Source organism: Pseudopipra pipra, chromosome 17, assembly GCF_036250125.1.
Source record: "Pseudopipra pipra isolate bDixPip1 chromosome 17, bDixPip1.hap1, whole genome shotgun sequence".
NCBI classification, from domain to species: domain Eukaryota; kingdom Metazoa; phylum Chordata; class Aves; order Passeriformes; family Pipridae; genus Pseudopipra; species Pseudopipra pipra.
In genome coordinates, this window is record NC_087565.1 from 3,876,724 (window position 1) to 3,891,661 (window position 14,938).

The 14,938-nt window shown below is 43.2% G+C and overlaps 1 protein-coding gene across 6 annotated transcripts in view; it reads right to left on the bottom strand.

Moving 5' to 3' along the window:
* ZBTB46 (zinc finger and BTB domain containing 46) overlaps window positions 1-14,938 on the bottom strand; it is a 51,992-nt gene that overhangs the window by 11,012 nt on the left and 26,042 nt on the right. For 5 of the 6 annotated variants that reach the window (XM_064673926.1, XM_064673924.1, XM_064673925.1 and 2 more), the window contains 4 exons: window positions 10,331-10,612; window positions 4,327-4,499; window positions 3,145-3,196; window positions 2,741-3,052 (listed from right to left, as the gene is read on the bottom strand). In XM_064673926.1, the coding sequence (XP_064529996.1) occupies window positions 2,741-3,052; window positions 3,145-3,196; window positions 4,327-4,499; window positions 10,331-10,612 (819 nt within the window). The remainder of the gene's footprint in view (window positions 1-2,740; window positions 3,053-3,144; window positions 3,197-4,326; window positions 4,500-10,330; window positions 10,613-14,938) is intronic. The other variant, XM_064673927.1, reaches the window with a different exon arrangement.

Sequence of the window (14,938 nt, forward strand, 5' to 3'; positions counted from 1 at the left end):
ACTTAATGTCACTAAAATATTTATGGAAATGCGTGCTTTTAAAACCAACACAACAGTGCTTGGGAAAAAGCCTTTGGTATTGTCATTTCAAGTAACTTATTTCAGTGAGGCTGTTAAAGGAAACAGGCTCCTACATCCCTGAGGGAGGAAAAAAAAGCACTAGTGACGCCCTGCCTGGTAGAGCTGCTGTGGATTAACTCTGTAAACAGATACCTAGTTAATAATCACTAAAATACTGCACTCATTGGGTTATTATGAAGAATTCACAAACTTTAGGAGAATTCTTGTCCGCTTAATGCCCATTATACTTAAGGTTATAAACAGTGAGGTGTAATTTAATTGTCAGACTCATCCACTTCCCATCATCCTCCCATGCCATTTCCTAGCAAAAAAATCCTGCTTCTAACACCTGTTCTGCACAAGCCCAGTAAGGCTCTGCTCTGCTATATCCTATGGTTCTAACAACTTAAAAATCCTAGTCCTGATCCTGAAGGGAAACACTGGAAATTCCCAGTGCCGATGCTGGGAAGCACTCTGATGTACAGGCCAAGGAAAATACTACTTAAACTTCACTAGAGACAGTGAATTGACCTGACTACAGAAAAAAAAAGTTAATGTTAAATTAAATTCTCAAACATGAGAAAAATGAACAAACATGAAATATCATGAACTATCATATGAATGAAGCCTTTCAAATGTTGCTGACATTGCTTTTGCTGGCATCTTACTTTCCAATTTCAGACAAATCCTACCCTGCTGCTCCCAGATTTCCAGATAAGACTCGTTTGGTCACAACTTTGTCTCTTGGCTCAGCTTTCTCCTCCCTTACTTGCTGGTTATTTAAGAGCAAAATAAATCACGAGGCAACTACTCTGACATCTGTCACAAGGGAAGCTGACAGACTAAAAACTACACACATTCACAGACAGCTGAGACCCCCGATGCCAAAGACGTCAATGGCAACAAGAGCGGAAAAAATAAACATGACTTTGCAAAAACTGTGAAATTTAAACCTAAATGATTAAAGTACAATGTACTACCCTGATTATATATGAACTTCTTCTCAATCCTGACTGCAGTCTGCTCAAAGGAAGAGTAAGAACCAAGCCAAGCAGGGAAATCCCAGCTTCCCAGCCCTGGCACGGCACAGAGATGTCTCCCTGAAGCTCCGACTTGCAGCAGGAACAAGCAGAGCAGTGTTGCACCTGAATATACCTGTTCCCTCTTTACAAGCCCAAGGGCAGCAGGAATTGAGGGGCTCTCTCAACTTTCCACAGGAAACAGCTCTGGAAGAAGCTCCCCACCAGAGTCTCCAGGCTGCTCAAGTCCACTTTGTGCACGATTAAATATTTCTCATTTTTGTCTCCCTGAGATGCAACAGTACAACAAGAAAGAACTTTCCTGAGGAACTCTAAAGAACGTTTGTAGAAGCTTTTTCCTCCTCAGCTGTCTCTCACCCACTGAGGAAAGCAACCCCACACACTGCCAAGCTGTGCTGCACACAGAGCAGCTGGGAAGCACTGCACTTAATTATGCTACTTTCATTTCACAGTCACCATAATCTGGTTTAGTATGTAAATATACAGCGAGAGACACAGAAATATTTAATCTTTTTAAAAAGCAAGTGAATTTCACAGAATAAAACAGGAATTACAGTAAGATTTCTACCCAGCAGGAACAGCCACTACTGATTCTGTGTGCACACCCCAAGTCACAATTAGATCTATGTGAAGATCCCCTTCCTCTGCTTCAACACCACACACTCAGCCTGACTATTAATTACAGTATATAAAACAAACGAGTCACAAAAATGTACAGAATTCCTGAGAACCACAGCCATACTCCAGGATTCTTAAAAAGAAGTCCTAAAAGTACTCAAATATAATACCAATAAAACATACAAGCTTTGAGACAACTTTCAAGCCCAAATAACATACTCTGTTGCACATACAAACAAGCAGCATGTTTTTCTCCTTTAAAAGACACAGAAAACCAGACTTTACAAACAGCTTACAGGGCTGAGCAACCCAGTGCTTCCACAGCTCCTAAATCCACACTGAAAAGCCCAAATTGTCTAAAGGCACAGTACTAGAGCAGAACTTGCAACTGAATTCTCTTATTAGCTCTATTACTAATACTTTCAACGACCTGAGATGTGTTATTTTCCGAAAAAAATATGAGGAAAACATCACCATTTCTTTTATAAAGCACTTTGAGATCTACTGATAAAGTTGAAGGTAGTGTAAGAACACAGTATGAGCACACCAATAAAACAGCCAAAGTGCCCATTGTGTGGACTGACAAAAGTTGTCTCTGCACAAAAACTGCACCGAGGCTGCAGTGACACAGGATCTGGAACCACCACAGTATCAACTGATCAGCTTTGGGGAGTTACTCTCTGAAATGACACCCGTGGAACGTTTATTTGCAGCGCGAGAGCCGCGGAACAATTTGCTTTTCCTAGTTTAAGGAAGCGTCTCATAATAACACAACAGCAGCTACGCATCCTCAGGATCCTCGCTTGGTCCTACACTGTCCAAAAGCTCCAACCCAGCCAGGTGGGCAGAGCCCAGGTAACACGTTTTCACGTGGCTACTGAGGTTCTTCTGGGTACCGAAGCCCTTCCCACAGCAGAGACAGACAAAGGTGCGCTCGCTCGAGTGCACGGACAGAAGGTGCCGGTTTAAGTCTGTCTTGTCGCGGAACAGCTTGGCACAGTTAGGACACTGCATCTTCTTACAGTGGAAGTGGATGGTCTTTTCGTGCCGATCCATGTTGGATTTCAGAGTGAAGCTCGCGGGGCACTTGGAGCACTGGAAGCGGCCGAGCTGGCCGGCAGGAACGCTGTCGGCGAGGCCGGGCCAGGAGCAGTCAACCACATCCAGCGGGAGGAGCATGGAGAAGGCGTGCTCGTGGATGTGCTCCTTCAGCTCCTCAGCACACTGGAACACCCTCCTGCAGAAACCACAGGTCAGCCTCTTGGCCAGGGCCGAATCCAGGAACGTCCCATCGGCGGCGACGTCCGCGTCTTCGGGCCTCGAGAAACTCGTATCTGAAACAGAACCACGGATGCACGTGCAGAGATCAGTGCCTTCAGGTGTAAAATAATTTACAGTTTAAAGAAATATATTTCTCTCTGCTTACCTGAGTCAGAGTTATCAAACTGCCAAAGTGCCAACACTCTGTCGTAAGCGGCCTGCAAAGGAAAAGCACGTGGAGGTTAAGGCAGAGGATCTGTCCTGGCAGGCAGAACTCCCACTGCTGGCACTGCCTTCCCCCTTTCTCTAAAGGAGGCTCAATCACTTGACCTGGCAACCCTACGTGCCTTTACAAAGCTTTCACTGCCAAAGCAGTGAACTGGGATATGTTTTGCAGGATCTGGTGTTTTGAAGACAGTAACCAACATTCCTGTTTAGGTCCTGGGTAACCACTCAGTTTCCAGTCTCACTAAGCATCCGTAGCTCCCACTCAGGCCAACGGGAAACACTGGGTGGAAAATTTACAGCAGATACAACAGAACTGGAAAATTCTCCCACAGCTACTTTTCCTTTCCACACAGAGAAGCCCGTAGAAGACAAACACCTTCTGTGTAGCTCCCTTTATGCAATGCTCTCTGGCACTGCTGGGCCAAATTCTAAATAAAAGCTGATTTTATTCTTTTTTTTTTTCATAAATCCTTCACGATATGCCAGCGTGTGGCAGATGGCAACCCTGTATGAGGCAGAGGCACATTGCAGCCTCGGCAGGTCTGTGCAGACCAGGCAGACCAGCTCACTTCACCCTACAGGGACTGCAGAGGAAAATCTGTGTTTCCATCCATTTGTTTAATAGAATTAAAGCATCACTTAAGAACATTAGGACACGCCACAGAAAATTACAGATTTTAGGTCAAACTCCTGACTTCTGTAATAGAGCCAGCCCGCTTCTGTCCAAATTTAGGCAGTAACAAGAAATCCCAATGCAGAACACCAGAAGTGAGCAATGGGTAGCTGAGGTCTTGGCTACCTTCATGCCATTATTATATGCTTGTGTGCAATGTTGTGCAAATGAAGGGATTTACAACAAAAAGGGCAGGTATATCTAAAAAAAACCCAGAGGTTTTTGAATGGAAATTTTGTTCAGGTAAGGGAAAAAGGCTAAAACTGGGACAGCACTAGCCCTGACCTCAACAGACTTCTAGTTTTAAAATAACCTATATTCCTTTTAAAAAAAACTAACAGACTAAAGTAGAAGGTATTAGGCCTTTCAAACTCCTAACTGAGAAGGATTTGATCAAACAGACACCTTTGCATTTCAATTTCTTTGCGCTTCCCCCCTCGATCTTACCTGGGTTGAGGAAGGCACCTCTCCTTTTATCACAGTTTCTGGTGACAATTCACCAGAAGAGCAGATCCCGGGGGGGCTCTGAGTGGCAAGGTGTGCTGAAGGCAGCGGGGGAGATGGTGCTTCCACTTTGCCATCACATTCGCCCCTTGAAGGATTCGAGTTGGTGCCAGGCCCTGGGGAACACAGGAAACGAGTCTCACCCACGTGAACGAGCACCAGCTGGTGGCTTTAAAAACGGCCTCGCAAAGGCAGCGCCCCAGCACTCGCAGCTCATCTTCTGTCAGTGGGAGGGAACGCAGCAGGACAGGGATGCCAGGCTTTTGGTCTTTCTGGTTGGTTCCTTGGTTTTTTTTAAAACCAGCCTCCCCACCCAAACGCATGTGCTGGAGTTACATCGCACGGCACGGTCACTACAGAGTCCGTCGGGAGAGAGAAGCACAGTGCAGCACAAATATCCAGAGCAATCACATTTCTCTCGGAGAAGCACCATTCCAAACACATACATTTCCACCTTTAAGGAACGTACACAGAGACTTCATTCCGCTAACTTGAAAGTTTATGTCAAAGGTTCAGATTTCAAGATCTGTCCGTGGTGGTTTATTTAATATTGGGCCGTCAGTCCTTGATCTCAAAGTGCTTTACAAAAGATGGGAAAAAGGATTCCTGTCATTCTACAGTTAGCAAGCATGGAAGTTCAAATATTTGTACAAAACTCTTCAATTACACCTAACAGTCATTACAGTCTAAAAATCTCCCTTAGTTCAAAAGGAAATCACGCTGTGTCCGGCCCAAGCAGAGTTGCACCCTCTCGCCTGCACTGTAGCAACAACCAAGTGGAAAACAATATTCCAGAAACTGTCCTGAAAATCAATGACAAAGCTAAATACAAATAAAGACTGTGTCATCAAAATCAGTGTACATTATAAATTGTTAAACAAACTTTAGCACACGCCTTGAATGAATATTGGAATGACATATTGAGCCGGTGGTTCTTTTTGAAAAGCAAGGAGGCAAAACCAGAAGCAAATACGGCATAAAATAAACAAATTCATATTTAAAGCACTCTATGGCCTAAAGGCTTTTCCATTTCCAGTACGAAGAGAGTCTGATTGAAACCTTCAGGGATACAAAAAAACACACTCTCCAATGCAGCTACAAATAACAAGTCACAGTTTACACTGTGTCTGAATACAAAGCGCTGTGATCTGGGTGACAACAAAGCACTCGAGTGAAACCACACCAAGAAACGTGAACAATCCCAAACCTTACTTTTTTTTATCAGCTATCAAAGGAAATTCTGCTCTTGTGCCACAAGCTGGATGTTTGATTTACCTTCCTCCGCTTTGATCCCAGACTGAAATCTTTCACAACTGAGTTAACTCTATTCATCTGGGATAACAACGCTCCAGAGTTTCACTCCGGTGGTGCTCATGTGTTGCTGTTGTAATTTAAGGGTAGGACAACAAAATGCTAAGGTCTCATAAATTGAAGATAGGAAAAAAATCAGAAAAATCAGGAATTCACCAGTATTTTTTGTTAGAAACCGTTACCAGGAATCCAGCTCTCCAAGTCCATAGCAGAATTCCTGCTTAGACAGCCACACATTCCTTTTTTTTTCCTCCCTGAACATCCCAAACTGATTCAAACTGCCCCAGAGGCATCTCTGGCTTGCACTTCCTTTAACTAATGGTACTTCAGCATACAGTAAAGATAAGCCAGTGGGGCCTGGCTTGATTAATTCTTTTTTAGCACCTCTCCAGAGTTCCACAGGCTCTGTACTTCTTAAAGCAAAAGTTAAAGCTCATGAGCGAGCAGTGAAATAGAGCACAGAGAAACAATCATCCAACTGAGCCACAAAGACGTACAACACAACAAAGTACAAAGATGAGTTTTCAAACAATAATTAATATTTATTTGGTTTCAACAAGTAACACAAGAAAAGAAACCCACATCAGTGACCCACACTTTGTACACAAGAACCCAGACAGCACCTGGATTTATGTTTTGCCCCATTATGACTAGTGCTGTGAGAAACCCTTTTCCCTCCTAAATTTGTGCAGAAATGAATTTTAATCAAAAGTATTTTAACTTCCTAAATCAGAAAACAAAAGCATTTTCCTTCATACAGAGGATGAAGCAGGGGGTTAGCAGTATTTATATGAATGCAGCATTCTCTGACAGCTAGACAGCAAATTATTGTGGAAAAGTGAAAGGCAAAGTTATTATATCTCATTTAAAATTGTATCCATTCTCCCCTAAATGTTTGTTTACCGTGTACAAAAATTCCATGCCAAACTGAATACCTTTAACTTCCTCTTGGGAAAAGTTGACCACTGTGCAAAATGTGTTCCCTAACATCCAGTGCAAGAATAAATTATTGGCTCCAATGAACCACTAACTAAAAATAACCTATTAGTTGGTTTGCCCAAAAGAAAAGGGCTCTGTGTACCATGTAATCACTTGGACTGGAAGCTTCATAGGAATTGCTTCTATAAACAGTTTCAGTTGCAACAGGGTAAACAGGAAAAGCCAAACTTAGACATATAAAAAAGCATGCAATGTGCTATTCTGAAACGTGGAAGTTGCCCTTTAAGGGAGCCAGTCATCCCACGGTCTTAAAATTCTCTCTTTTTTTTTTTCTTAATAAGAAAACAAGGATGTGAACTAACCACCTCATTTTCTAATGAATGTTAAAATTCCCGTTCTCTTGATTATACTTGGTAAAAAACCAGCTCAAAACATTCGACTAAAGCCTTTGAGACTTCTGGCCACGTGATGTAACCATGAGGAACAATGCTACCAAAGTTCAGGCTCGTAAATGGAATAAGACACACGTTATTAAACCAAGGAGCTCCCCAGAAACGCTCCGCTGAGGTCAGAAATCACAGAACAACCACCTGCTTTTACAGACAGACAAGAAAACACGTACAAGACCAGGAAAACTGAATTTCTCACGACGCCTCATCTGAAAGACCCCCCCAGCAGCAAGCCATGCAGGTTCAATAGCCAGCAGTTCCCCAGGCGTGTCGGTGTTACCCATGAGTAACTCACACGTACTTTTTTCCCTGCAAAACCTGCATGTTCCAGCTTTCTGACAAGCATATGAACAACGTCAGTCTTGATCACACATCACGAACGTCAAACTCGCAGAGCCCTTCAGCTGCAGGTTATCTGGCAACTGTGCCACCGAAATGGCAAGATATTTAAATTTTTCCTACTGATTTTAAATTAGTTTGAACTGGTTAACAGCGATACAACGGCCCCCCCCACGCGTCCTGCGCTTCATTTTCCGCCAGAAGAATGTCAAATAGCTTCATACCTCATATGATCATTACATGTACAGTGAATCAGGAAAAAAGAACACGGGGTAAAATGAAAACCCTGGGGTATCCTCTAACTTTTACAACAGCATGAAGTATGCAGAAGAACAAATAAAACCCTTTAATGTATGCAGTGACTTGGAGAGTAGTATCCCCTTTAGAAATGGCTTGACCAAGTTTTAAACATTTGCATCTGTCCACCTCCATTAAGTCTTTTTTCCTCCAGATAAGTAAAATAAACCTGGATGCTGCTCCTTGAGCCAGTTATGTACTGCAGTGCTTCATAAGAGAACAAAAAGACATCCAGTGACAGCAGCCAAGATTAAAAAACACTTCACAGTTTTCAAAGTCAGGAGAGACTGATCACTTATAATCCTCCAAATTAGTGCATTTCTTTTTCATATCAGATAGATGAAAACTGCTGGGTTTGGTTGTTTTGTTAAATACAATCTTTTTCACTGTGTTCTGGCCTACTCCTCCCTCCTTTATTTTTTTTTTTTTTTAATATAACCCAGGACTTAAAATGACTCAACATCCTCAAATTGTTTTTGAAGAAAAAAAGTCAGAAACGTCTACAAAGCCAGCACCAGCCTAGACTGTGCTTTTAGATCTCCACAATCTTCTTACCACTCACCTCACTGTCATTTTATACACCGAAAATTCTCCTTAAACTTGATGCCCTATTGTATTCAGTAATGACCACTTAAAAGTGAATCGTTTATCAGAAGATCTTTTTCAAGTGATTAAAATAAATTGATACCTGTGAATCTGAATAAGATGAAAGAAAAATACATCCCTTAACTCCCTGCTTCTGTAAAAATCTTCTTACCAGGCCACAGTGACATCCCCGACTGGTGTGAGAGCTACAGATCAAGCAGGCAGCCTTCTTTTTGACGTGGGCATTTCACTTTGCTTCCATAAAGACGAGACAATTGAAGCTCAGCTGAGTGAAATTCAAGTAGTAGTGAGAAGACTGGAGAGCAGGGACCTCAAATACATGGTGGAAGGACCTCCTGAGCCATGGTACCCCTCAGTGAGCTATCAACCACCCCCTTTTCTAATGTATCCAGCTTTATTTTAGTTTATTTTAGTAGGTCTTCTGCCTACACCATGACTGTCTCCAAATTTCACTTCTCAGCTGGTTGGGCAATCTCTAATTCCCAGCCCGGATTTATGACTGCCTTATACTCATTTGTCTTTATGCCAAGTGGTGCTTCAATTTTTAAGTAAAACCTAAAATCCTCCAACCAAGAGAAGGATGATGGATAGAGGGCAGCCCCATCATTACTCCAGTTTATCATGACAGAAGATGAAAGTGCTGATCCCACCTGTCACGAGTCACGGATCGGAACCCGCGGCGCATCAATCACCCGCGGTCACCATCGATCCAGGCTCGCCCTGTCCCAGTGCCAGCTGAGGGCACCCTGCTCCCTGCACACAAACCCAGCCACTGAACTGAGGCAGAATCTGTGCTATTCCATTGCCATGGAGGGATTTCCAACCCTGGAGCGCAGCCTGAACCATCTAAATCTGATTTAACTGGAGATCATTCAGTGAGTTACTGTGAGAGAAACCAGAGTGCAGCATCAGCCATTCCCCACAAACACCTGAGCTGCAAAACGAGGTACAGAAACTTGAGTTTCCTTTAGAAACATTTTTTAAAAAAATAATACCACTGTTTAGACATGAGAAGTGAAAGGAGACACTAAGTCTGCCACTACCTTGTCCTACAGCTCCAGTGACCAGTTGGCCACTTGGACAGAGCTTGGAGCAACCTGGTCAAGTGGAAGGTGTGCCTGCTCATGGCAGGGGGGGTGGAATAAGATGGTCTTCAAGGTCCCACCCCAAACTACTCTGTGATTCTTTGATTCATTCTCTGATTCTGTGACCATTAAAGTTATTTATCTTTTGCCATTGAGGAAACTGAAGGAAAACAGAATAATGGATACATTAAGTGAACTTTTCGTTCTTTTTAACTGGTCAGTTTTCTCAGCACAGACGAAAATAAACATTTTCTCCTGGAAATTTACATGTAGTCCTCACAAAGCTGCTGCTTGCCCTATTCAGTGTCACAAATGACATCCCCACCTTCTGAAGGATTTATTAAAATACAGCACTAATAATTTCTCTCTCTTTATGCACTAGAGAATCAATCTGCAATGAAGAAAACATGTTGAAAAATCAGCTCTCCACACCTAATGGTTCACATCAGCTGTCTCCAACAGATCACCAGTAGAAAAACATTCATTTCCATGTGCACGTATAACAAAACAATCAATCACTGCTCATTACTTACAGGTCCAAAATTAAACTGCTCAAAATAAAGAACATGCAATCTGCAACACCCCAACTGTTTCCACAGACACAGGAGCAACAGTAAAGCTGTTCAACATCGATCAAGTTTGGATTCAAAACCTTTGGAGCTACTCCTTTACCACAAATATTTTGTATTTTGTTTGCAAAGTACCACTTTGCAAAGCAGTGAAACAGAAATTTGAGGACAACCCCTACAGACTGAGTATTTTCTTCCATGGATCAACATCACACACAGGTTTCCAAATTTTACAGAAAAAAAAAAACTGGACACAAACATATCAGCAGTAAGAAACGAGGCGGTGACCTGTGTTTCCTTCTCACTAAAGATTTCCCTTAAACAAAATAAAAATATAAGAACACCAACTTACGAGAGAGCGAGTGGGTGCCTTTGGGTAGGTACTCGAAGAGCAGGGAGCTGTCCTCGCCCAGCATGTCGGCCTTCAGGGACAGCAAACTGTTCTTACTCATGAGAGCCGCGCGCAGGTTGGCGACCGTGGCGGCCTGGAGCGCGTCCTCCTTCTCTGGAGTCAGGGGCTGGTGGATGTAGCTGGATTCCCCGCCCAGGAGAGCTTCCTCCACGTTGGAGTAGGGGTCTGGCCGCTCCCCCCTGCTGTCAGAGCTGCTGGGCTCTGTCCCTGTCACATCAGCACCTGCGGGATGGAAGAGACTGTCAGAGACACGGGAAAACACGCGGCTGCGGGACCACGCGCCTGCCCCGCCGGGGATACAAACAACAGGACCAGGAATGGAGCAACACTTATTTTGGCTTTGTTTTTCACATGAGGGTGCTGTTTCTCATCCCTCTTCTCCCAAAGTCCCCAAGACTTGGCCACTCAAAGGCTCAATGAGAAGTGCTTCCCTCCAAATCTGGGAGTTCTGTTTTTCCAGCCCGTGCCCACCTGCCCCACCAACTGGGCTTAACCACAGCACCACACACTCTGAAGGCAGGGCAGAGGGAAGGAGAGAGGTGTTGCCTCCTTCACAACCAATACTTGGATAAAATTAAAATTTCAAGGTAGTCTGCTAGTAGTGAAATTACATTCAAAGGTTTAAGCTCTGTTTTCTTCCTAATTTTACTCCAGCACTTCAAATTTTCATTCTTTCATTTCTTCCCCGTGATGAAGGTTTAGAAAAATCCAGCCTCTAATAGTGGGCTGCTAAGTAGTATAAATCCCTTGGGGTCACTTATCTAGAAAATACACAGCAATCAGTGGTTCCCAGCACCTATCAGAGAGTGGGTTTTATACAGAAGTGATACAGTTAAAAAACCCCAAAAGATACACATCAGCCACTTTACAACAACAGGTAGCTACAAAGAAACTGTATGAAAATGTAATGAATTATTAATAAAATATCGATTATTGAACCCAAACAAAACCAAAAAAGCTATGATAAGGTAAATTCCTCCCTGTGAAAGCACAGTTTATTTTTGTATTTCTTGGGAGTTCTGACTGAAGATTCTCTTTCGTTTGAACTTTGACTCTCTCATAATCTTAAATAATTTATGTATTTTTATGCAAAGACTCCTCTCTATTCTTCACAGAAAACAACAAAAATGATGTACAAAAAGGGCTGTTAGCCCATTTATAAAGTGCATAAACCAAACTGCAATTACCTACTCCACAATCTGCAGCAGCAAACACAGCTGACACACTCAAACCCCAGCTGAGCACCTGGCAAAGGGAGCCGAAGCCTCCCAAACTTATGCCTTAGTAGCATTTCTCCTATCAAGATGCAGAGGGAAAAAAATCCAAATCCAAAGAGAAGGCACAGATAATGAGCAGTCGGATGGAAAAGGAAGCTGGTTTGCAGATCCTGAACATTTTATTGCCTCCTCGTTTAAAACAGATTTAAATCTACTTAAAGCAAGAGGGAACTATTACAGCTCAAAGCAGTGGGACAACACGTACAAAATCAATACACAGATCCACCCTGCGCTCCTCAGGGCAAGGAATTCAGGTGCTGTCCACACACACCACTGCAATAAACTTACTCCTGCCCAGGTTTCAGGGCAGCAGAGCCCAGGAGAGGGGAGGAGGCAGAGTGTGACACACCAGCACTCGGCTTCCACAACTTCAATCCAGGGCAAGGCATTAATCTGCAGAGCCTTATTAAAAAATGCTAATGAGGACACTGGTACCGTGCCCACCTCCTGCAGCCTGGAAAACAGCTGAAGGAATATCATTATTTTTATCTCCATTTTACAGGTGGTGGCTGCCAGAGAAAGGCTCAGTGACTTGCTCGAGGTGTCCAGCCCGTGGAGCCAGGAGCAGCCAGTGGACTTCCCAGTCCCAGCCCAGGGCATGTCAGATTCCACAACATGTCCAGATCGGCTTTGCTAAGCTGCACTGTTCTGCCAATACCTCTTACTCTTAAGTTTTTCCACTTGCAAAAAACAAACAGCCTCAAAGCAAATAATAAGGAAAAAGCAATCATAGGCAGAGTGCTCCCACACCCCGGAGATGTAGGGAATACTCACGACTGGGGGCTACCAACACAGTAGGCAGTTCATAAATGTGAACTATCAGAGATGCTCTCTGTTTAAAACAAACCATTTCCCCCCCTCCATCTGTGTTTTGCTTGTACAGTATCATATTATCAGTTTTATTAAATCTTAGCCAAGAAGAATTCAAATGCTTCGAATTTTTATGTATTTTGTCACCCCTCTGTTAATGGCTCACAGGGATAGATATTATTCTAGATGATAATTAAGGTTTTTTTAAAACAAACCAGCACATCCACATAAAGGGAAATTACAAGACATTAAGAACCAGCAGCTGTTGGAAAAGGTGGTGAAGAAAGTAAATTAAACTTTAGCCCATTAAACTGGGAAGGTAACAGAGAGCTTCAGCACATCAAAGCCATGGTAATACCACCATTCCTCTGCTCCTCACTGCCTGCACGGGGAATCACAGCACATAATTTGGGCCAGAGAGGGTGCTGGTCCACAAAACTGTGTTCCCAAATAACCAGGCAGGCAGGAAAGCACCTTGTGTTTTCTGCCATCCTTTCTCAGAGCCTGTTACAGCTGCTGATTGACAGTTGCCAGAATCCGCTGCTGCACATAAACGCTAATTGCTAAAACACACGCAGATTAATTGTAACCACAACAAGACATTAAATGTTCCTCAAAAGCCAAGATTAGAGACAGACAGTGAAATAGATGCTTCAGAGCTTCCAGTATTTATAGCTGATGTAATATAATCAAATACACATTAAGGCAAAATAAATATCCACTTAGTCACACAAGTACTAAAATACTCCCGGCACACCAAACCCCAAAAAAATGCACCAAGTTCCTCTCCACGGCGCCTCCAAAACCACTTCTCTTTTCTCTAGAATGCAGCTCCTTTTAAAAAGATTTAGCCAAAGAATTATATGAATCGAAAGCATCCGTCACTTCCCAGTAATCTAAACTGTTTACTACAGCTCCAGCCCCACGTAAACCAGGCTTTAGTCAATGAGCTCCTATTCTGCAATTATTCACTGCCACGGGTCCCGCGGCCGCCCGAGAGCTCCATCCAAGCCCTCCACATCTCATTTTTCACACCGCTGGGACAGCCCCTGTGACTGCAGAGATCCGGGCTCCGCACGCAGGAAATCCCGAGCTAAACACGGGATTAATCCTGCTCGGAAAACTGAGCTCATTAGTCTCTTTAGCGAATCATTATTTCGCAGTTATTCTATTACACCAGCCTGCTTTCCAAACACAGAAGCTTTAGAAAAGCTTTCTTAGTTGGTGACTCGAAAGAATATTTTATTATTGGGGTTTGGTTTTGTATAAAACACAGGGTCTATTTTTTGACAATTCTGGCAACAGTATTCTCACGCAGCCCTGAAACTCTGAAAGCAACATTTAACTGGTAAAGTTCTTACCCATGAAAGCCTCATGTAACAGGGATACAGGGGCCCTGACTGTGAGCACCTTCTCACAGAGGTCACACATCCCAGCTGATCTCAAAACACGCTTCCCAACCACGCTGACCAGGCAGGCTTTAACAGATCCATACCAAACCTCATGCCAGGAGAGCGGGAGCAGTACAATATTCCCAACACACCCAAGGAGGCTCCTGCAAAAGCCCTGAAAGTCCCGTCAACCGAGCTCCTGTCACACAAACCCAGCTATGGGAAAACCAAGCTGCACTAGTCAAAAAAATCAAGCACTACAGACACCTGACAGCCCCTTGGAGAGGGCTGTGGCACATATAAAAGTGATGGAAGCTACTAAAAGTACCCAAATTATATGATAATGTGATAATTTATTTTCCGAGATCTAGGGGGAAACTGACAGTAAAAAGGCATTAAACCTACTCCAACAACTGAGCAAAGCACACATGCCACCCCAGAAACAGCAAGGAAAAGTTTCTCTATTTTAAAGACTCCATTTGACTACCCTAATTAATTACTTTAATATAGAAAACGATTTTTTCCTTGTATTTCTTCTCGCTGCTTCTGTCATTTTTCCTCATTACAGCTTAAACTCATCTGTTACCAAACTACCTGCTCAGTGTCTGCTTCTCTCACACCATTTATTTCTTGTTTGTACTGTGTTTTAACCTTCTCAGTAAACCCCCAGTGGGGTTTCCCAGACTCCCAACGCTATTATTCTCTTTCATAATTCTTTTTTTTCTAATAATGTTTTCCTCTTTTCATCTCTCATGCAGACAGCTGAACATCTAGAAATCTGTAGCTGGAGGACTAAACCCATGAGAACAGAGAAAGGTGTGAAGGAAAACCACACAAGGTTACATCTGCTGCTGGAAAATTCAAAGCAGAAACAAGCTTTTCCCCCTAAGAACTAAAGGCAACGTTTTGCCAGGTCAATCTTCTGCAATACTGCTTGTTTCATTAGAGTCTCGAGGTAAGAGGAGATCCAAGGAGTCTGTCATCTCTTCAAAGCCCAGTTCTGTTTGGCAGGAACACAAAGCAGTGACGTTCATCCCTCGGTTGAACGAGGGATGCTGAGGTCGCGCGAT